The sequence below is a fragment of the Grampus griseus genome, assembly GCF_964374135.1.
Source record: "Grampus griseus genome assembly, chromosome: 5".
NCBI classification, from domain to species: Eukaryota; Metazoa; Chordata; class Mammalia; order Artiodactyla; family Delphinidae; genus Grampus; species Grampus griseus.
Genome location: NC_138998.1, coordinates 39,554,557 through 39,577,474, shown reverse-complemented (window position 1 = coordinate 39,577,474; position 22,918 = coordinate 39,554,557). Strand labels below are relative to the sequence as shown.

Here is a 22,918-nt window from a genome sequence, read left to right as displayed (position 1 = left end):
CAGCCGCTGTTCCTCTCTAGGCCGAGAGTATGTGGAAGGGGCTGTGGCCTGCATCCCCCTGCTGTCTGCCCCGAAGTGTTCAACCCTCAGAGGGGAGAAAATGCACCGGCCTCTGGACCAGATAAGGCCTGGGACCTGCTCTTTCAGCTTGCCTGCTGTCACATTCCCTCTGTTCCCTTTCTCACCTTTCCCTCCTTCTATTTTTTTTTAAAGTAAAATTTACTTTTAAAAGCTTAGCGGTTTTTTTAGTTGAATGCAGTGGATCAAAGGAAGGAGTATGGATTTTGTCCGCATCTAGGCTGGCGTTCTGAAGGGCAGCCGGGCGTGGCGAAGGTGGCACCCATCAGGATGAGAAGCTGGGGGAAGAGAAGCTCAGAGCTGAGGGTTGTTTGTGCACCAGCTTCCCTGAACAGGGAGCCTGCTGCCAGAGCTTTCACCTGCACAAATATGGGAAGGGTTTAGTGCTTGCAGTAGCAGGCTTGGACTGGCCTGTCACTGGAGTTTAGGAGTGAATGTGACCTATTAGTAACACTTATTAAGTGCCTACTGTGTGCGAGGCCCTGGGCTGGTCCCTCTTCGCAGACATCTTATTTAGTTCTCAAATTTGTGCCGTGAGGCAGAAAAATGGTCCTGGGGACTTGGGCAGGCTCACAGGGCAGGGAGGCAGAAACAGAATCAGGAGTCCGAGGTCCAGAACCAGAGGGAAGGTGAGCTGAAGGGCTGGCCCCAGACTCCCTCTCCCAGGGACCTGGGGCAGAAGGTGGGCCTCACCTGGGACTGGTCCAGGCAGAATTACAGCCCTGCAGAGGTCCCAGACTGCCGGACGGAACCGACAGAATAAGGAGGGGCCATGGTGGGGGCTGCTTGCTTCTTTAAAGCTGGGCAAAGCATTCGTTCGTTCACACATTCATTCATTCATTGCGCATCTGTGTAGGGATGCGTGCTGGGGAATCAAGGTGGTGAGACACAGCCTCAGTCCTCCAGGGCTCACAGACCAACAGCTAAGCAAGCAGGCACTGCTTGGCAATGGGGTAAATGTGACAGGATCAGGAAAGAGGCAGGGCTCACCTACCTTGGTGGGGCAGAGGGAGACTGTGAGCAGAAGTGACACTGCGCTGGCTCTTAGTGGATACCTAGGAGCTCTGGAAGTGGGGTCCGGGGAAGGGATTTCCAGGCAATGGGATGGCATCTGTAAGGGCTTGGAGGAAGGAGTGGTAATCATCCTGGGGTACAGCTTGGGGAACGAGGAAGTGATTAAAATGGGTTGATTCTAGGCCAGTGGTTCTCAACCCTGGCTGCACACTGCAGTTATCTGGGGACCTTTAAAAAAAATACTGCTGTTCGAGCCCCATCCCAGAGTTCCAGGCATGGGTGTGTTTAGAAAGCTCCCTAGGTGATATCAGCATGCAGCCAAGGTTGAGAACCACTGCTCTGTTCTTTCAGCCCTGGAAGACCAAGGCCATGTCCTATCACTTTGATTTCCCAGCACCTGTTTCAACACCTCGCCCTCCCCTCAGGCATCCTCTCATGCAGGAGTCTGCCTCCTACTCCCCCCACCCCGCCCCATCCAATCAGTCTCTAGCTCCTGGGTGTTGAACTGCTGAAGTAACAAGAAGCATGTTTGCAAGTGTAACAACACGGTTAAGAGGGCAAGTTCAGGCCAGACTGCTCAAGTTGAAATCTTAGCTCCAGGCTTCCTGGGCGGGGGATAAGGGGTAATGCCCTGGTGCTCCGTGGTGTTGCATAAGTCAGTTAACTGACCTCAGCTTACCTCATTTGGAAGTGAGAGTTAATGTGTAAATATACGTAAAGCTCTTACGTAAATATATGTAAATATATATACATATGCAAAGTGAGTAAATACATATAAATGAGTGAATACACGTAAATGAGTAAGTATATGCACAGCGCCTGGCACATAGTGAACACTCCAAAAAGCTGCTCTTAGCTGCTGTATTATCGTCCTCATCTTTATTCTCAAATCTTTCCATTTCTCCATGGAACTATTGTCCGTCCTTGGCTTTGGTTGTCAGTAGTTGTGTGTAGGGAGGGAAGATTTGAGAATAACATGAATAGCTTTCCGTGTATTTGCTCAGGGGATCCTGAGCCTGCGTGGGGGGCGAAGCAGGACGGCAGTCGAGGGGAGGGAGTGGAGGGGGTGCACTTGGCTGACTCTGCCCGGGCGCTCATCTGGGCAGCCAGGGGAGGCCCAGGGTGCGCCTGGAGGTGGAGGTCAGATCCAGATTTGGGAGTAGGTGGCCAGCACTCTTGGGGCTCTTGAGGTGGAAAGAAGGCTGGAAGCGGGGAGTGTGGGTGGAGTGTGGAGCGGAGCAGAAGGCAAATGGAGGACACACGGAGAGGCAGGCGGAGAACCAGGACAGACGGGAGGGCTGTGCGGGCAGGACGGGAGGTAGGGGTCTCGTCTACCCGTGGCAGTCATGGGTCTGGGGCTTAGTGGGCCTTTGGGGACATCAGGGAAAGGATTCCAAACTAGTTGTGGGAACAGAAGCCTGACTGCCGTGGATGGAGGCGCTGAGTTGGGCGTGAGAAAGAGGAGGGAGCATTCTTGGGGATCGCTCTTTCCAGAAGTAGTTGAATACTATAGACTGTTTGTCCTATGCTTCAGGGAAATGGCATTTACACTACAGTATTCTGCACTGTTGTGTCCTTGAACTTTTTGCATGGAGCCTTCTAGATGTACGAGTGTGGGTCCAAGACAGGAGCAGCGAGAGCAGGTCAGGCTGGGTGGGACTTGGGTGACACCCAAATAAAGTGATTATTGCAGCCAGAGTGTGATTTGAGCTCATATTTAAGCCATTAAAGTGTGTTTTATCCAGCTCCAAAGAAAGATAAGCCTTCTTTTCTGTAAACCACGCTAGTTTGGGACTTAGTGAGAATGGATGAAAAGAAGAAATTAGTTGAGTTTGGATCTGTTTTATTATATGTATAATTAAAAAAAAATAGTTCCTACTTTTATTCATTGTGTGCTTCTCCTGGCATATGCTTTTTTTAAGGTGAGGACAGCAGTTCTGAGAGCAGTTCTGAAAGTGAATCTGGTGAGTTATCTGTGTATGTGTTTCTTTAATTACAGAATTCTAGTTAAACATAGACACCTTTATTTTTATTTTAAAGTAATGCCCAGATCACTTACATTGCTTGAGGACATAATAATTACTAGTGTCTTTTTTGTGAAGTACTGAAAAAGTGCTCACATGGTAAATAATTGCTAGTTGGCAAGCAAAGTGGCAAAACAGGATGAGCTGAAAAAGAAAGACAGGAAATGGTTGCTATTGGTGAGAGGCAAACATTTTACCTATTCTCCCGTTAGCCTGTGTTTTTTCTTAGTTGTTGTATGAATCTGATTTAGACCTTTTTTTTTTTTGTAGATAATGAGACGCCAAAACCAGAAAAAACAAGTGAGTATATCCTTCCTTCCTCTGACTTTCTTTCTTGTTGTTGAAAGGAAGAAAGACGGATAGGCTTTGAGATTTTTAAGTTGCAAGTTGCTTGTTCGTGATCTTTTCCTGTGTAAAATTGGGTTCAACATTGGGAAACAAATAAGCATTTTGAAAATTTGAGCTCAGTAGACTTGGAATACAAAGGATGTGTTCCTGGTCTGCATTGATGCCAAGACTCTGCATGTGTGGTTCTGCCCTCACGGTTCCCAAAGGAGAAGAGATTGAGGGACTGGCTGAAATCTGCATTGTCGCCGCAGTGGCCTTGGCTTCCTTCCGAGGTGGTCGCCGCCCACAGTTTATCACAGAGTAAACTGTTTGCTGCTGAAAATGTTGTACATTTGTGGTTTAAAGTTTCTGGCTTGCTCTTCTGGCTGTTTGTGAACAACTTGGGTATGAAACCACTGTAAAGACGTAGATTCTAAATATAAAATTTGGTTTTGATCTAAAGTTTTGTGAAAGACTTAGGAAAAAAATGTTGCATGACTAAGCTTATATTCTAACTGATTTTATTTTACTGCAGGATTTTTTTCCCCCAGTTCTTAGAATATAATCTGCTTATGAACACAAATACTATAGCATGGCAGTCAGAGGGCTCCTTTGTAATATTTTTAAATTAATGAAGTCTCTTCACTCAGAAGTCCTTCTGTCTTTAATCTAATTCTCTCTGCGGTTTCCCAGCGGAGAACCCGTGAAGGTAATTGTAAGCTCCTTGCAATCACGTTATGTATTGATAAGAACCTGTAATTATTTCTGTATCACACTCGTGGAGTGGATGTCACATTCTGATACCCATAAGGAAAGAATGTGTACCAGCCCTCCTACTTCCAATCCCCTTTATACATTGTAAGGACTATTTCATCCTGCAAAATGCAGTCAGAAGTCTAGCCTCCAGCAGATCGGATTAGGGTAGAAGTGAAGTCAGAAAGCTGTGTATTGGGATCCGGTCTTTGTTGTCCCTGGTTAATAATTGAGTAAATGGCCACAGGGACACAGAGTCCAGAGGCAGGGCCCTCAGGGTCCTGGAAGCCAGGCCTGGACCAGGTTCTCACCAGGGTGGCAACCAGGTGGAAGACATTTGAGTCACAGAGGCTCGAGATAGGCTGATGTTTGGGTGGGAGGGCACGGTCAGTGCGGTCAGACAGGGCACGTGTGGGTCAGGGAGCTGCTGGACCTGGCCCTTGGCCAAATTAGACTCCTGGATGTCTCTGGCACTGAAAGTGGGTGGGCTGAAGATGCTTGTCTCTGGAGCCCCGAGGCTATCCACGGGGCCCTGCTCTCCCCCAAGTTTATTCTCTTTGTTAAAAGACCTTTTATCCTCCATCCTGGGGGGAGAAATCAAAGAGACCCCCCCCCCCATTCACCTCCATTCTCAGGTCAGGTGGAAGGACCGGCAGGCTGCCCTGGGATGCTTACTTTTCTGTGGGCTGGCTGGTGATGCAGGCCCACCCATCATCCTCATGATCGGATATGCCTTCCACTCATAGGCATGAGCTCTGAGGTCACCTGTGTCGTGTGGATTAAAGAGAAGCTGTGGTTTATGTGTTGGAGAGAATTGCATCAATTTCTCTGCTTTGGCTGGGAGGACCTGGTGGAAGACTCAGTTTGCTGGGTGGTTAGGATTCTCTAACCTCTTTTCTTTTCTCTGCTCCCAAGGCAGATAGGTAGAAACAAAGACATGGGATGTGGATGAAGTGCAGTGTAGATCAGCAGTCCCCAGCCTTTTTGGCACCAGGGACCAGTTTCATGGAAGACGGTTTTTCCGTGGACCCGGGTCAGGGGGGTGTGGATATGGCTCAGGCGGTAATGCAAGTGATGGGGACGGTGATGGGGAGCCCCAGAGGAAGCTTCACTCGCTCGCCCGCCACTCACCTCCTGCTGTGAGGCCTGGTTCCTAACAGGAACCAGGGGTTGGGGACCCCGGGTATAGATGATAGCCGCTAAATAATTTAGAATTTTATGATGCTTTTTAGGATAGTGGCTGTGGAAATATGATTGAAGAATTTTGTGGTGCAGGACTTAGGTCAGTATTTAAGAACCTTTGGATCTATAGTATTCTGAGTCCAGAATTCTGAATACTTTTAGTCTCTAGTTTCTATTTCATCTTAATGCTGTCTCTTAAAGCTGGTTCTGTCTTGCACCTCCTGGTTCCTGTATAATGAACGCCCTGATAGCAAGCAGCTTGTGTGGCCAGGGCTGGAGCAGCATCCTGGGGAGAGTCCACACCTTCTGGGCATTGGTGGTGGCCTAGGACCTTCCACATGTGGTGAAGATGCCTGTCTTACCCATGGGCTCACCCTTCCAAAGCTTGTTCAGATCTTTAAAATATAAAACCAAGCATTCAACATATTAGGTCTTACCCCAAGTGAAGAGTTATTGTCTACTTTAGAATTCTTTAATTTTTTAATGAGTTCCACCCATTGCCCTAGCAAAATAATAGCTAGTAACAGTTAGCTAGCGCTCACTGAGTGCTTGCCGAGTGCCAGGTGCAATACCTACCTGTAATTTTATTTTCTATCTTTCTGGGGGTGGTATTATGTTAATCCTCATTTAACAGATGAGGAAAGTAATGGACAGAGAGATTTAGTGCATAACTAGAGTGCCCAAGCTCATGCAACTAGTGGCCAGTGTAGATAATAGGAAAATTCACCACTGTTCCCTTTCATAATACATTTTTGTATTCTGGAATTCTAGTCAATCAGAATGTGAGCACTTACTAGGCCCTGGGGTTACAGTCCTCATGAGGCTTACATTCTAGTGGGGAGAGAGACAGGAAGCAGAAACACTGAACTGTATAGTGTGCAAGGTGACAGGCAGTGCCCTGAAGAAAATGAAGGGGGAAGAGAGGTGTCAGGCAGGCCCTGCTTTGGTCGGGGTGGGGGCATCAAGAAAGCCTCTCTGATAAGGCGACATTTGAACAGAGACTGCAAGGATGTAATGGAGTGAGCAGCGTGAATATTTGTTCTAGGAGACAGTAAGTGCAAAGGCCCTGAGGCAGGAGCGTACTTTGGTGTGGAGAGTGGCACGGAGTGACCGGAGGGCAGTAAGCGTGGGGAGGCTGATAGAAGCTGAAAGTAGTGGGGAGCCAATGGAAGGAGTCTACATGCTAAATCGGAGACGCTTACAAGACAGTTCCAGTTTAAGTATGCCTAAAATCAGACGTCAACTCCTCTCTTACTTCCAAGCTTATCTCGAACTCTGTACTAGCCTGAAGGGCTGATGCCAGTCAAGCCCTACCTTGGGGATAATGACTCCAGCTTAGTTCCCGACTCCTGGCCACCGTGAAGGGCTCTTCACTGGGGGCCGCGGCTGTCCAGCCGAGACGCTGGCCTAGGTGAGGAGTAACTAGTGAAGAGCTCGTTCATGACCACCTGTGCCTCGGTCCCTTCTTGTCTCCACAGATGGGGAGCTAAGAGAATCTTCCACCGAGGAAGCGTCTAATCAGGGTAAGAGCGAGGCAGTGCCCTTGCCCTCTCGTTTTCTCTAATTCATCCCGTTCTCCCTGTGCCTGTGGTGTGAGAGGAGGATTCTGAGAGAGCTGTTGCTTCTGTGCCAGAAGATCAGCTAAAGACTTAATGTGCCAAAACGGGGTGCATGGAAACTTAAGAGTCGCTTTCAAGCTCGTTTTCATGCCTTTAGACCTACAGCGGGACTCACAAGCATGATGCATCATGTGGCACTGAATCCACTCGCGGAGATGTTGAATGTATGTTTAAAACTCCTGTTGGTTGTGACGCTGGAGATGAGGGTTTGAGTGATTTACGCTGTGACTGACTTACGCCAATACATGTGTGACCATATCTTTTACAGTTGAAGAATGGGAGGGTAAAGAATTGTCCACAGGTCATTTTAATTCAGGTGTGAACTGATGTTTTCCAAAATAGTCGCATTATTGCTGAGGGACCTGTACCTTGGAATTTTGTAATCTGGTCATATCTTATACATTTATTAAAACAATTTTTGTCTGAAAATGCCGGTCACATTCCTATAAGCAAAACTTTTTCTCTGTCATTTAGAATTTAATGAAATCCAATCTCACTGTGAACACTGTAATGCTGAAAATGTAAGTATCTTTTAATTATGAAGGGATGATTCTTTAATTTGCTTTATTTAAGAAAACAGCATTTACTTATAGGTTATATATGTGCTTTTCCTCCAGAAACACAATGAACTAGTGACCCCCAGGCTCCTTTCCCGGGGACAGTTTTTGTAAGTAATTGTGAATGCAGAAGACATATCTTCAGTAATTTAACTTTCTACATAATTATAACCCCAAGTAGGGGAAACACAAAAAGCATAACTAACTTTACACATTTTATGTAATTACTTGGATTGTTTTCTTTGATAATGGTGCTGCTTCAAAATGTTATAGCGTTCCCTTAGTGCTTTTGAGTGAAATTAAAAACAAAAAATGAATTGAAAAAAAATAATTTTCAGAGGTCTTCTCCTAACCAAACATCAGGACTAAACAGGTGTTCTTATCTATCCAATGCAGACTGAAGGTGGACACAGAGGGAACTTACCAGTGCATGGAGACTGGTCTGATATTTGAGGTTAACAGAAAAGTTGACATCAAGTATTGCGTCCTGTCCTGGAGCAAATACGCGGACCTGGTTGTGAAGCCCTGGGTTGTCGGTGGACCCTTGTTTGATGTTAAATGTGACCCAACCTGCCTTACCTCCATTCATTTTCCACATTCCCTCTGCTTGGGTCGTAAGTACTCGTTTGCTAAAAGTTTAGTTGGTGTGTGCGTGTGCACATGTGTGAGAGTATGTGTGCAACCCATACAATACCTGGAATACTGATTCACCTTCATGTGTTAACAGACTGCGATGCCAACATGACGTTCAAAGTCTTCCATGTTAAAAGTACTGGGGCCTCGTTAGAATATACTGTGGACCATTCTGCAACCCATGTCAAATGGCACGTGAGCTCTCTTTCTCCTGTGGGACCCGTTATTCAAAGCGAAGAAACAGTATTCCACCACGGGGCTGTGATCCTGTACAAAGCCATCGACCATAACCCGTCCTTGTCTTTTCGAGTGTACATAGCAACCAATAATGAGTCCTTCATCAAGGTAAATCAATGAAAGTGAATACTAAGTGTCGAATACTTTGTGTTCAGACTTTACATGACATCTGGGTGGGTCCCGTCCCTGTTGATTTAAGCGTCACCCACAGCGGGTCTGATTTGGTGCTCGCCCACAGAGGTCATCAGGTCAGTGCCTAGGTGCATGCCAGGTCCTCAGATCCATGGAGTACAGGTGTTTATACATGTAAACAGTGTCGTGAAGATAAGAGATAGGAAAATAGCGCTCCAGAGGTGGGGATGGCACAGACAGGCAGGCCTGGCCTTGGAGAGGGTTGCCTGGTGGGCAGCCTAGGCCATCTGTTCTCTACTCCTTGCTGCTCGACATGTGGTCTGGGGACCAGGGGACCAGGGGACATGGAGACCAGCAGTGGCTGGCTGACATTAGCAGGGAGTTCGTTAAAATGCAAAGTCTCAGCCCCACCCAGACCTGCAGACTCAGAGCCTGCACTGGTCCACATTCCCAGGTGATTGGGACGTTAGAGTTGGAGAAGCACCTGCTCTGGATACACTGGGGAACCGTTTCAGGTCTTTGGGTCAAGTGTAGGGCGACTGAAGGTTTCTCCTTGGCCTAAAGCTCCGTCAGTAAGATGGATCTCTTAGGGTAACTCATTCCAGAGCAATTTTTTGGATAAAAATTGACCTTGGGTTCAACATTCTGGGTTTTGTAGCAGCAAATGTTCATGAAGTACCCAATGTGTTTAAGGTAGCGTGGCCTGAGGGGAGGGTTGTGGATATTCATAATGGAACCGGTTTTCCAGAACACAGAATAAGGCCATGATGTTTAGCCTATTTTCTGCCCTGTAGCTATAACAGAGAATTGAATCTCCTTTCGTAGGCTGACTCGCTGTCAATACAGTTATAACGACTTAGAGGCGGATGGAGCACTGAAATATAGCAGATAAAGCAGTGACTCAAAATTATACTTTCAGATTCAAAATTAGGGTTTAACAGAATTGGAAAAAAATAAGCATTAGAGCTATAATAAAGTGTACTAATTTATGAGTTATAATTTGAGTTATAGAATTTATATCAAACTACCTACTCCCAGTGGTTTTAGGTTGTAATATTTCCATGCTTTAAAATATTATACTGATTTAAATTAGCAATATGTATTAAAGTATAAAAACTTGATTAAGTAATAGGTTCTTAGTTTCCTCCTAAGCAAGTGGAATATGCTTCCTGTAGTCTCCTTAAAGATAATACTTTCCGTTGGGAAAATAGTCTTTAAAATGGTATAAAAATAATCACATCTAAAGTATAATTAGTATAGCACAGGGCACTCTGCTCAGTGTTATGTGGCAGCCCGGACGGGAGGGAGTCTGAGGGAGAATGGATACATGTATATGTATGGCTGAGTCGCTTTGCTGTGCACCTGAAACTTTCACAACATTGTTAATCGGCTATACTCTAATATAAAATAAAAAGTTAAAAAAATGTATAATTAGCATTAGATTTGGAATAAGTACTATTATTTGATGAACTTTATATTTTTTTTAAAGTAAAATCAATTAATTAAAAGAGCGTTATTCCACACTTCCTGGGAAGCTGGGGTAGGGAGCTGATTGTATCAGCAAATGTAGAGAAGGATGCCACCAGAACAATGGGGAGTGTGGCATGCATAAGGCAGGATGTCCTTCCTGGCTGGTGTTTTATTTTTGCACCTTTCTTCTTGGGTTGATGTTTTTCCTACGTAGGAAGAGATTTCCTTGAACTCTGCCTCAGGAAACCTAAATTTCATGTTCGGCTGTACAGCTGCTTTACCAAGGGAGCTTGGGCCAAAGGTTACATTAACCTCTTGGGGGCATTTACATTACATGTAAAGCCAGTGTCCCCTCTAGGGCCATGTCAAAGGGATAGTTGTGAAAATAAGGATGGAAACAAGCTCCGAGTAGGCTGGAACCATGTACAGTAAAAGAGTTGCTTTCTGTTCACACGATGGGCATGTAGTTAGTAATACAGATGTGTAATGCTAGTGCTAATTTAATTTTCTCAGATTCTTCAGAAGCAGATTTTTTGGTGCCACACAGGGTATAAGTGTTGCTTTTGGCTGTAGTGCTTTCGCAGGAAGATGTTTGGCGATCTGGGTGCCGGAAGTGCAGATCACAGGCGACTCAGCCTCTGTGGCTTTTTTCCCTTGTGAGCACTGTGAAAGCTACTCTCCCGCTGTCGTTCTGTAGGAGGAAGTGAAGATAATGCAGCTGGCACATGCACAGCCTGGCTCTTAGGTCTCTGACAGTTGTTGCTGATGGATTTCGAAACCAAAACCTATTTCCTCCTTCAGGATATTTCCAAGTCTGTAAAGCACTCCTCTAAGAAATTCATGAAAATCGACAAGCCTCCCGTTTGCCAGAAGTTGTTGCAGAATGGGAAGAAGTACAGGCTGATCAGCGATCCAGAAGCTGAAATCACCCCCGAGGTAGGTATTTTAAAAACCACCTTGGAGTAGTAGCAAGGATGTATATTTCTTAGATATGGTGTTTTGAAGATATTCAAAATAATGCATTTTGTTTTCCTTTTTTATTTCCCAGTTTCTAAGAAGGCAGTTGTTTTGCTAAACCTGTTGTTTATTCCAAAAATGCAGTTGAATTTCAGGATTTATCTGCAGTCATTGGAAAAATAGACTATCCAATCTCTTTCCCTTTAAAAAGGTTTTAAATGTTCTTGCATTTTTAAATTAAATTCTTCAAACAATGTTAGCAAGGGATATTGGGCTTTTCTTACTGGAAGGCATTTGAAAAATAGTTATGAGGACAAATTGTTGTTAGATTTGAACTATTCACTGTACGCACAATGACATTTGTAAGTGATCTTGGTTTCTCGGAAATGACTTAGTTTATTTTTAAAACTTATTTTCATTATGTGCTCTGAGCATATGCCACAGCTTCTCTAGTCTGCATGTCTGCATGGAAATTCCTTTTGTACACCTCCTTTTGTTTGTTTGTTTGTTGTACAGTTTATGAAAAGTTGAAAACATGTTTTGATTCCATTAAATTAAAATGTGAGCCAAGAGAGCTAATGGCAGTGGTCCATGTTGTACTGTTTTATTATATTATTAGGGGCCTCGTGCCCTGTAGAAGCAGTCAGGTTGGTCAGACAGTCTTCTATAACCTTCCTTCCTTTCCAGTTTCAAAGCGTCTCTCCACACCCTTTGAACCATTTGAGCCTTACAACAACATGGCTGAGGAAACTAATGTGCAAAGCAGGTGGGCGATCTGCACACACCTGGGCCTTGGAGGGCTCGCCCAGGGCCCCGACTGCCCTTGGCCTCTCAAGCCACTGTCCCCACACTGGGATCTGAGAGGCTGATTCTCAGCCCTTCTAAGCTGATCAGGCCCTGGCAGATGGTACATCAGAACAATCACGAGAAGCAAACGGCAACCTTGTCTGGGAAGTGGAATTAAATTAGAAGGGTGTTCTTAGAGCAGTGATTCTTGGCCTTTGCTGCATAGTGAAATTCCCTGAGGGGCTTTAAAAACATTCCGTGGCCTGGGTCCCACCTCCAGAGATGCTGACTTAATTGGTCTGGGAATGGCCTGGGCATTGGGCTTATTAAAGCTCCCAAGGTGACTATAATGTGCTGCCACGTTTAAGAACCACTAGGAGAGGGAATAATACATGTTGAATGGATGGACGTGCCCAGCAAGACACCGAGGGGGTCCCAGGAGTTCATTCTTACAAAAGATGTTGATAGCTGGAGGGCTTTAAATAGCCTACGTTCTGTTAATCACATTTCTGGCCAATAAAATGGGGATAATCTCCCAGGATTGCTGTAAGGATCATACCAAGTAATGGTTTGGAAGCACTCTGAAAGTTACCAAACTGTGTAAGGTGTTCTTATTAGTTTTAGACGGTTAATGATTTGCTTAACTGACATTGATCAGTCAGCTTGAGATAAGAGCTAAGAATTAAAAAACAAATAAGTCACAGTCTTTTCCCTCAAAGTGAGAGAAATACTCCATTCATGAAAAGAAATAATTTTAACATAATGTGTTACTATAGAGATGGGTACGAAGTGCAGTGGGTCTCCAGGAATGCTTTTCACATGGGTGATGTTCTGGGTTTGAAGGGTGAGGGATTCCCCGGAAGAGATGAGCTTTCCGAAGCTCTCCCGGAAGAGGGGCCGCTGGTGTCTAAGTGAGGGGGCGAGGATGTGCAGTTGGGCTGGAGGCCCCAGGATAGTTCTGGAGAAGCTGAACGTGGAGGGATTTAGGAGGAGTAGGGCCAGGAGAGGGCGCTGTCTCAGCTTTGTAGGCCCTGGTGACTGACCCTTAGAAGGTTGTGAAGATAATACTAGTGACTTGGAACGGAAAGGGTGGGGGACAGGTTAAGACCATTGGTTTGTGATGGTGATGCCCAGGGCAGGTCACTGATAGTTTTTAAAAGATGTATTTCTCCCGCCAGCCTTGCTAGCCAGCCTGGAGAGCAGCAGAGGAGGTGGAAGGCAGGAGGCAGTCTGTGTAGTGGTTAAGAGCTCACACTCTGGAGTCACGAGGTGTGGATTCAAATTCCAGTTCCGCCACTTCCTAGGTGTGGGCAAGTTCATACGCTTCTCTGGGATTCTTTATCCATAAAAGAGCGATACGAGGATTTGTTGGGGGACAGCGGTGTTCAATGAGGACACATGGACAAAACACTGCACATAGTTCTATAAACGCGGAATCAACTGCAGATTGGAGAACGATCTAGGAAAAAGATGGTGAGGAGTTTAAAAGCACCTAGGATAGAGTGGCTGATGGGTGAGCACAGGTGCCATTTGGGAAAGATGAAACGTTGAAATCAGGAAAGGCTGAAAAGTTACACTTTAGAAAACTAGGGCCATGGGACTAGAAGCTTCAATGAGGTAGAAAAGCATTTTGGAGTAAGAGTAAGGAGGGATTAGAAGCAGGAGAGTGAGAGGATGTATGATTAAGGAGTGGGATTTCCAAGGTCAAAATTTCAGTGAGCATTCAAGCACTAACCCTTCTCATTGCCATTATTCCTTATCTGACATCTTATGTTGTTAATTAACGCAACCTTTAAATTTCAGAAAATCACGTTTGTTTGTTTTTTTAAAGGAAATTGAATTTGTGGATGGTTCACTTTTAAAATTGAAAAGTTATAGTGAAGTGTATTTGGAGCAACCAGTGGAGTTTAAATTACTTTTGGTTGAAATGGATTCCGAGGAAATTGTATGGAAAGCAAAACTGAGAGAGTGTGAGTGTTTTGTATCTTGAATTAAAACTCTGTTTGGGGGTTGAGGCGGGGCAGGTGGCCTGGGTGGAAAAGCAAATAGAGTAGTTGTCTGTCCCATCACTGTAATATTAAAACATTCGATTAAGAGAAACAGAGGCCCCAGCTCCTGGGCAGAAGTGCCGGCTCTCCTTCTCAGGCACCCACCGTCCAAATCCCCAGAGTCAGTGGGTGCACAGAGTCCATATTTGCTCTCATGTCTTTATACTCCAGAAACGAAACCCAGTCTAATCAGTTTGGAATTCTGTGCTAGTTTAAGCAGGAAGCTTTTCTATAGGTGTGACTCCTGTTCTCAATATTATACCCTTAAGTTAGCCAGTTTGAAACAGGCCCTTTTATCCAAACTACAGTTACTTAGCTGGGAAGAGTCCTAGTTGGGACTGTGTATTGGGGATTGTAATATTTTTGCTCGGTATTCATTAATATGCTCAAATAAATGAACCTGAAAGATGATACTTTTTAACCACAGCCAATGCCACGGGAATAAAGGTATTTAACGTGTAGCAGCCTGAATGACAGATGTTCTTCTAGACTAAGCCTCTTGGCAATTTTAAAGGCCACTTTTTAAGACTTCTTTTTTTAAACTTACTTAATAATATTCTGCATTGTAAGATGGTTCTGGTCTCCATTATTTTGGCGGCCTAAGCTAACAATGAACTGAAATTGCCCATCACTATTAGGCATCTTCACTAAAGGAAGCTGCGGAAGGCCTGCCTGACACGTAGGCATCGGTTAGAGCAGGGGCTGAATTTCACATGGGGCAGGTGGTGTCGAATCACAGGTGAAGTGTCCAGAAAGAACCCCTCACGTACAGAATGATAATACATCTATGAGATTCTTTTACGTGGAGTACATACAAATACACTTAAAATTGAACGATGTTTATTTTTATGGCTTCCGTCTCCATATGGCACATGATGCCACTGTTCTATTTACAGTAGTTGTAGATTTAAAGAAATACGGAGCGAATGACATTTCACCTGGCAGATGGGTATGGCAGATATCATGACAGTGGTGTGTGGATGACTGAAGTCTGGGAAACACTTGTCCCGCAAGACGTGTTGGAAGGAGTACTTGTTATTTATCTCAAGAGTTCAAGCCCAGTGCATTTGCATACATACTAAGTTAAAACCCCAAACTCATATTTGAACTTGAGAGAGGTTGCCGAGACCCTGGGGTTTCAGGTGCTTTCATAAATCGATTGCTTTACTTCCAGTTTCAAAACCATTTTTTTCCAATTGCTGCTTATTGTAATTTAACAGGTGACTGGGTTCAGCATGATCAGAACCCGAACATTTCGAAAAGCAGCACAAGTGGTAAGTGCTCGTCACTGGACGTTAAACTCGTCTATACCTTCCATCCACTAGGATTTTAATTCTGCTGTGCAAATACGGTAACGTTAAGGATCTGTTCAGTGTTCCATAACTCTTAATCATCGGAACGACCTTTGAATCCATTTTCAATTTGTTTCTATCTCAATGATGATTTCTTTAAAAAGAACTCTAGTTTGAAGATGGGTAGATAATAAGGACCCTAAGGGAAAGCCAATGTTTTGTTGTTGTTTTTTAAAGGTAATAGGCGGCGAAAGATGAGTAGCAGCTTACCCGATGAGGTGGTCTATGATAAAAGAATGAAGCAGATTGGCACTTCAGGTTTGTAAAAACGTCATCTGTGGCTGAGTCGTTTTCCCTCGTCTTCCCCATTGACTTTCATGCAACACATGTGCTTTTTGGGTCAGTCCTCCTGGAGCCACCTCCTAGGTGTGCGTGCCCTCCCAGATGCTTTCCCCCTGTGTCCCAGCTCCTTAGGGCTGGACAAGGGTCCTTCTTGGTCTGTCCCAGCTTACTTTTCCAGCTTGACTGCACACTCCTCCCCTTCCCTCGGTGAAAGTAGAATGGAGGGCCAGGGGAAGCTCCTGCAGCCCATAGGGACAGGGGCCGTGGCCTGTCCGTCTGTGCATTTTCCCATAACACTGAGCCTGCAGCCTTTTATGTAGAAGACAGTGAATATTCATTGAAAGAGTAAATAGTGAATGTCCATGTGTGCACTCACTGGCCTCAAAGTTATTAGCTACTTTTGGGGGAAGGAGCCGCCAGCTCAGTTATTGGAGACAAAAGTCAACTTAATTTCTTCCAATTAAATGGCAGAGACCAAGGCTTGATCGTTGTGAAAATACAGTAGAGATTTAAACATTTAAAAACAATACTCCAAGGAGCCAGAAGATGGAGTATGTACCTCAAAATTCAAGTCCAGCCAGAATTCACAAATTTAAGTGAAAATACCCAGACTCAAATTATATGAGACAAGATCTCAAGGCTTTGGGGGCCTCATGTAACTCCCCAGATTAACCCTTTCATCAAAATACCTTTTATTCTACCACTGTAAGAAGGTACGAATCTCTAAAAGCAGATAAACTCTCTATAGATTAAAATAAGCCATTCTTCACATGCTAGAGCAGGAGGTTGTGAGGATGCCATGTCTGATTTTACTGTATGTCACTAGAGAAAAGTTTATTGTTTCTATTTAATGAACATCAAAATGAGGCTCTGGAGTTATTTTAAAAACTAACCAAATTGGGATACAATATTTTTCCAGTTTTATCGAGATATAATTGACAAAATTGTGTATACTTAAAGTGCACAATGGGATGTTTTGATGTATGCATATATTGTGAAATATTTACCAATCAAGTTAATTAGCACATCTATCATCTCACACAGCCTTTTTTTTTTTTTTTTGGTGGTAGTGAGAATGCATAAGACCTACTCTCTTAGCAAATTTCAAGTGTACAGCACAATATTAATTAACTATAGTCACCATGCTGTGTATTAGATCCTCAGAACTTACTCATTTATAACTGAATGGGAAACAATTTTATATTAAACTGATATATAGGGAAAGTTTTTTTCTTGCAATTATTTGGCTATTTAAAATTAGCTCCAACAGCAAGTAACTAGAAATAGAATTAAAATGATCAAATACTACCTAGAAATTAAGATTTCCAGCCTTTTTAGAGATGACAATGTAGTAGCGAATAAATTAATAAGATTTACTTTTTTAAAAAAAATTTTTTATTTTGTATTGGAGTACAGCCGATGAACAATGTTGTGATAGTTTCAGGTGCACAGCAGAGGGGCTCAGCCATACATATACATGTATCCGTTCTCCCCCAAACTCCCCTCCCATTCAGGCTGCCACATAACATTTTGGGGGCTTTGGGGATGGTCCTGAGAACTTACTTTTTGGACAGATCCCATGTATCAGGAGACCACTATGGGGCAGGGGCCATCCTTCAGAACCCATTCTTCAGTCTAGAACGTTAGAGAGGAAACTGAAGTGCGTTAGGGTCCAATACAAACGTTAGGTTCACTTTAACAGATTGGCTGTAGATGAGTGAAAGCGTCACGGTCCTGGAGGAGGGGCAGGAAGGATTCTTCCTCCCTCTTATTCCTTTCTGATGTCACCTCCAGTGTTTGTAAGGCCTTGAGGATCCTTAACCGAGACTCCGTACCCCATGAGCTTTGCTGCACCGTAGCTTAACCAGCTGAAAAGTGGGAATGTAGAAAATCCACCTTACTGCTAGGGCTGATATGTTTTATGGGGCCAGTGGTTTCCACTGGCAAACATATCCCCTTCCAAGATTATGACACTGTTTCTTAGTGAGCAACAGATATTACAGATACCGTCCCTTGGCTTTTCTGTGGAATGTGCTCTTTCCCCTAATGCCAGGAGATGGTGGAATGGAGACTGCAATTCATATCTCTTGCTGTTCTCTTTATTGACCACTAAAGGTAGCATTTTGTATGTGGTGTTAACACTTAGATGAAGTTGCAGAGCTGGGCAAGGGCAAAAGCTGTATATGTTTCTTTTTGAGCCACATAAATTATTTTTGGTGCCTGATTTGTTTTTTTTTTAACTCCAACCTGATTTGTGCTGCTTTATAAAACAATTTCATTCCCTGAATTATTGAATTATCATGTGAGCATTATACCCCAGTTTAATGTTGTATGAAATTGTTTCCTTTGGTCCTTAAAATAGTTGGGAAAGCAGGGATTTTTTTTGACACTTAAATAAATAAATAAATAAATAAATAAATAAATATATATATTTTCTGTATGTGGGCCCCTCACTGTTGTGGCCTCTCCCGTTGTGGAGCACAGGCTCCGGACGCGCAGGCTCAGCGGCCATGGCTCATGGGCCCAGCCGTTCCGCGGCACGTGGGATCTTCCCGGACCGGGGCACGAACCCGTGTCCCCTGCATTGGCAGGCAGACTCTCAAGCACTGCACCACCAGGGAAGCCCGACACTTAAATATATTTTAAAAGCAGTTATTAAAGTTTCGAATCATGGTTTCTTTTTTTATATAAAGAGAATACGTTTTCATTGTAAATGGCTATAAATGAAGTGTTTAGAGGAACAACTGAATTCTTCATGTGCTTTTAGATGGAGTGAAGACTAAAACCTTGTTAACAGACACTCAGTTGATTAACCTTGCTGAGAAGTTGGGAAAGGAGTGGGTAAAGATTGCCATTGCCAACCTGAAGCTGAAGATTAGCGACATTGATGCTATCCTGGAGAAGAAAGAAGATGTCACGATCAATAAGTTTAGGATGCTGAAGAAGTGGCAAGAAAAGGAGCAGAGCAATGCCACAGCTCAGAATTTATGGAACTGCTTGAAAAACATCAATTCAGTTGAAGTCCAAGATGTGCTGAAAGGTAAGCAGCAAGTTATCTTAGTCATTTACTTGAAATCAAGCTGTGTCTTTGCAAATAGCAAATTTCTATTATAGAATGTGTTGCTTGTGTATTTATAAGCTCGGGTTTAGAGAACTATGCAAATGCTGTAGCAGTCAGCATGTGGGCTGCCATAATCTAAGTAAAGGTGACTTGTGTATGCAGTCAGAGGAAGCGTTCAAATCCCATCTCAAGTGCTGGCTAGGTTTGTGACTAGGCAAAAAACTTTTTTTTATTGAAGTATAGTTGATATATAATATTATATGTCACAGGTGTGCAATATAGTGATTCACAGATTTTACAGGTTATACTCCATTTGTAGTTATAAACTACTGGCTGTATTCCCTGTGTTGTATGATATATCCATGACTAAGCAAATTCCTTACCTGACTTTAAACCTCTATGTTCCCATCTGTCAAATGGATGCAAAACCCCAGTGTCCTGGGTCTGGTGTGATAACGAAAAGAGGTACTGCTTGTAAAGCTCCAGGCAGGTAGTGAGGCTCAGGCAGGGACCTGACTGGTAGCATTCATTGATCCTTCTAGGCCTTCTGTGGTGCTGAAGCAGTGCTCCAGGAGGCCACTGTGTGGCACTAGTCAACCTCCAGCAGCAAAGAAGGGAAGGGAAAGAGCAGAACCCAAGAGAGAGCTAAAGGGAGTTGTTTCTGGTCTCAATCCAGAAAACCACAGGGTTCCTTCCTTTGTTTTAAGCACTTCTTTTTTTGTGGCTTGACTTACTTATTAGCACATTGTTAGAATCAAGGTCAAACCAATTCACAGCTTTGATTATTATATATTGTTACCATGATTAACAAATGTGGTGTTACTCCTCAGAAGCCTCAGCAAATCAGAGAGAGGTTTTTATTTGGAATTCTATTTGGACTTTTTATTCCTTAAAGAATGTAAAAGTGTGTCAGCTCCCCAGAAGCTTATATGAAAAGTAAAAGTCTGGGGGGGCCAACTCTCAGGATGCTGTCAGGTATGGTGGGCAAGCTTTCTGAACTCCCCCACCATTGTTTGGATGCAAAAGCTGCAAGCAGATAGAAGAGCCAGTTTTTCAGTATCAAATTTTTCATTCTTTTTCTTGGGTATGTTGAAATTATGTAAGTCACTGAGGCCCACATGTGGAAATCTACTTATTTGCATTTAGGCACTTCTGCCTCTTGAAGGTCTGGCCTCTGTGCCGTGATAAGGAAATAATCACAACCTTTTCCATCAAAGGAAGGCTTGGAACTCTGACTATCTCACAAATCCTGTAGAATGGGTTGTTATTTTTTGTTTTCTTTTTCTCTGCTGTTGACCTCACTAGACACTTGACTTGCTGACAAGGGTTTGTGACATTTTTTAGCAGTGAAGGGGATCGTAAAAGCTTCTTAGTCCATTCCCCTCGTTAAATAGGAGAAAAATCTTCTGTGAGTTAAAAACAAACAAACAAAAAGCCAGAGATTTACCAGTGTTTTATGCCCTCATGTAGCCAAAATGTCTGGCTAATTGGCTGAATTTTGTTTTTTTATCGGGACGTTTTAGTATCTTATAACTACAACCTTAAAAAATTGTACTTGTTTATCTTCAGCTCAGGAAAACCCAGCCACGCCCAGGAATTCTTTTTTGAAATGGACAAGTGACTTTCTTTAAAAGCATGTGCCCTTTCCCCCCGCAACAATGAATCTCTGAACTCATTTCTCTATTTTGTTAGGTTTCTTACAGGAAACATGAAGTTTGGAAGATGAGCTGGAAAAGGAAGCTTCAGGAACTTTTACCTGCAAAGACCCTCGCCGTGGTAATTGGGTGTGGACTCTGGAATCTAGAGCTGCACAGCCTGTGGAAGCAGCTCCTTTCACAGGCTGCCCACAGCTCACATTATTCAGGGGCAAAGGGAATGAAAGATTTGGAAACCCTGAGGAAGAAAAAAACCTCTGCAATATCAAGATTTTTTTTTTTTTTTTTGTACCTCCCACTCACACCTTCCCACCCGCTTCCCCACCCAAACAAATACACTTGCAAAGGGTGCTTAAAATGACGCAACGCAGTCAGGTGAGAAGTGCGATAGTTTTCCTTTTGGAGTCTGTGAACTATGAAATATATATCAAGTGTTTGAAACATTTTTAGCAGTTAAGTGTTGGAGTACTTAAATGGCACAATTTCGTTTAGCTTTTTTCCTAATGACATTAATAATAAAGAGAGGTTCCTGTTCTTTTAGCTCCCACGCAGTCAGACACTTATGTGCCTCCAGGTACAATATGTCTTTTTATGTGGGGTGTGATTTCCATGTCTCACATTACTAACCAATCTGGCTAGTGGTCTGTTAAAGCATTAAACCAATCATGTTACCTGGTCCTAGGGTGATTAGAAAGGAATGTAATCCTCTCCCCGTCAGTGTTGGTGCAAACCCTGAGAGGTGATTGCCTCATCTCACTGGGCAAGTTCTGCTGGGTCTATCTTCAGAGTCCCTGCAGGTTCATCAACCTTCTGAAATCACGAGGCCAAACACTACATTTCTTGACTTTGGCCCCTGGGTCATTTACTTTGGGGAGGGTTGGCGGGTGGGGAGCACAGGAATGCCACTCAGAAATAGCCTTAGCCAGGACCAAAGGAAAACTGTCATCTCTTCTCAAAGAGGACTTGCCCCAGGGAATCATGGGCCATATTGGCTCTTGTTAATGGGTGAAATCTTTTTTTTTTTTTTTTGGTATGTATAGATACTGTCACTCTCCCAGAATTATGCATGTGGTGATTAACATTTTGGATATGTTAACTTATTTGAAGAAACTATAAATTACTATTAGTCTCCTGAAGACATTAGCTGGAGAGTAAAATTCAATCTCAATGAATTAGAGAAACACACTTTAACTATAGCTTTGCCTGTGAAGAACAAATTGACTTTATAGGAAAGAACGTATTTCTAATGGTCAGGGATTCTGTGGAATTCAAATCAATGTCACTTTATGAGTTTTTTTTTAAATTGTTCTATATATTATAGGAAACACATGGAGTTTTAACCTTCAGAAGTGTAAAATACTTAAAGGACTTGAATGTTTTAAACGTTTATTATTTTTTATAAGTTGTTTTCCAAAAAAAGCATAATTTCAGAAGTGCTTTGTATATAAGCTGCTTTCCTAACAATTTCCAACCTTTTTCCTACTATGGATAAAGGGAAGAACAATAAATCTGCATTTGTACAGTGCTAATATGTCTTCTTTGTATTATTATTTACTGACACATTACCTTTTTTTTTTTTTTTTTTTTTGGCGGTACACGGGCGTCTCACTGTTGTGGCCTCTCCCATTGCGGAGCACAGGCTCCGGACGCGCAGGCTCAGCGGCCATGGCTCACGGGCCAACCGCTCCATGGCATGTGGAATCCTCCCAGACCAGGGCACGAACCCGTGTCCCCTGCATCGGCAGGCAGACTCTCAACACTGCACCACCAGGGAAGCCCGACACATTACTTTTTAAAGCATCATATTCCTTGGTTACTATTATCTTGGCTGTTTGGGCGTTAGTTGGTTTTGCTCCCAGCCCCAGTTCTTGGACTGAGGCCGAGTGAGTGTAAGCCAGGGTAAACTAACCCAGGAGTTTGCACAGATTCAGGAGAACCTGCACATCCCCTAACCCTTCTCACTCCAGGAATGACTTAGAGTGTGTCTCCCTGCCGCCCCGTGGATGGGGAGGTATGTTTTTATGTAAAACCAGGCGGATTCATAATTAGTTCCTTACTTGTGCATCTCTGTTAACAGGATTTTTCTGCATATTGGGGGCACGTATTGTTATTTTTTTGGATTGCTTTAGGGGACAACCTTTCTTCCCTGCTTCATCATGTGGAAGTGTGTTTCCACTCCATTTTCTAAAGAGGCCAGTGTATTTGCCGATATTTAAGAGTGCTCTCACGAGGACAGTGGTTTTCAGCGGTTGGCCCAGCCTGTTGCAGTTGCTGGAAGTCCTTCTTGGGTTGAAGCAGCGCACTGTTTGCTGAAGGTGGGGATTCCAGACTGCTTGGGAATGCATCTTTTCCAGCCCACATTCCAGGGCTTGAGCATGTCTGTTAATGGCTCTGTGGCTGCTGGTACTAAAACAGAGGCCCTGGGGTTGAATTCTGAGTGCAGAGTTCTGAAGTTCTTCCTGCTTTTTTAACTGGGACTTCCAGCCTTGAGCCTCCAGAGGATTTAAGATCCAATTTATTCCAATCAGTGATGTAAATTTCCGGTTAAACACCCTGTAGTTAGGCTGCTATCTTTATTCTGCAGAAGTACATTCTTGCCGTCTGCTGTAACCTTTGGCACGAGTTTCATTTTTAGAAGGGGGTCTGATCTATGCATTTATAGCAGTGTTTTATTTTCAAGCAAGTTGAGAAATCTAAAAGGTGGTTTTGGGACTTATAAAAACTGAACTGCGGGGAGGGGCTTGGCTGAGT

At 43.7% G+C, this 22,918-nt stretch overlaps 1 protein-coding gene across 1 annotated transcript in view; it reads left to right on the top strand.

The window, feature by feature from the left end:
* LOC309822776 (NACHT, LRR and PYD domains-containing protein 1b allele 3-like) overlaps window positions 1-21,692 on the top strand; it is a 37,803-nt gene extending 16,111 nt beyond the window's left edge. The window contains exons 4-16 of the mRNA XM_082654798.1: window positions 3,015-3,056; window positions 3,387-3,416; window positions 6,857-6,901; window positions 7,472-7,518; window positions 7,615-7,664; window positions 7,951-8,168; window positions 8,282-8,532; window positions 10,828-10,962; window positions 13,601-13,739; window positions 15,038-15,091; window positions 15,347-15,427; window positions 18,219-18,491; window positions 20,205-21,692. Coding sequence (XP_082510924.1) covers window positions 3,015-3,056; window positions 3,387-3,416; window positions 6,857-6,901; window positions 7,472-7,518; window positions 7,615-7,664; window positions 7,951-8,168; window positions 8,282-8,532; window positions 10,828-10,962; window positions 13,601-13,739; window positions 15,038-15,091; window positions 15,347-15,427; window positions 18,219-18,491; window positions 20,205-20,224 — 1,385 coding nt within the window. The 3' untranslated portion in view covers window positions 20,225-21,692. The remainder of the gene's footprint in view (window positions 1-3,014; window positions 3,057-3,386; window positions 3,417-6,856; window positions 6,902-7,471; window positions 7,519-7,614; window positions 7,665-7,950; window positions 8,169-8,281; window positions 8,533-10,827; window positions 10,963-13,600; window positions 13,740-15,037; window positions 15,092-15,346; window positions 15,428-18,218; window positions 18,492-20,204) is intronic.
* The last annotated feature ends 1,226 nt before the right edge of the window (window positions 21,693-22,918 follow it).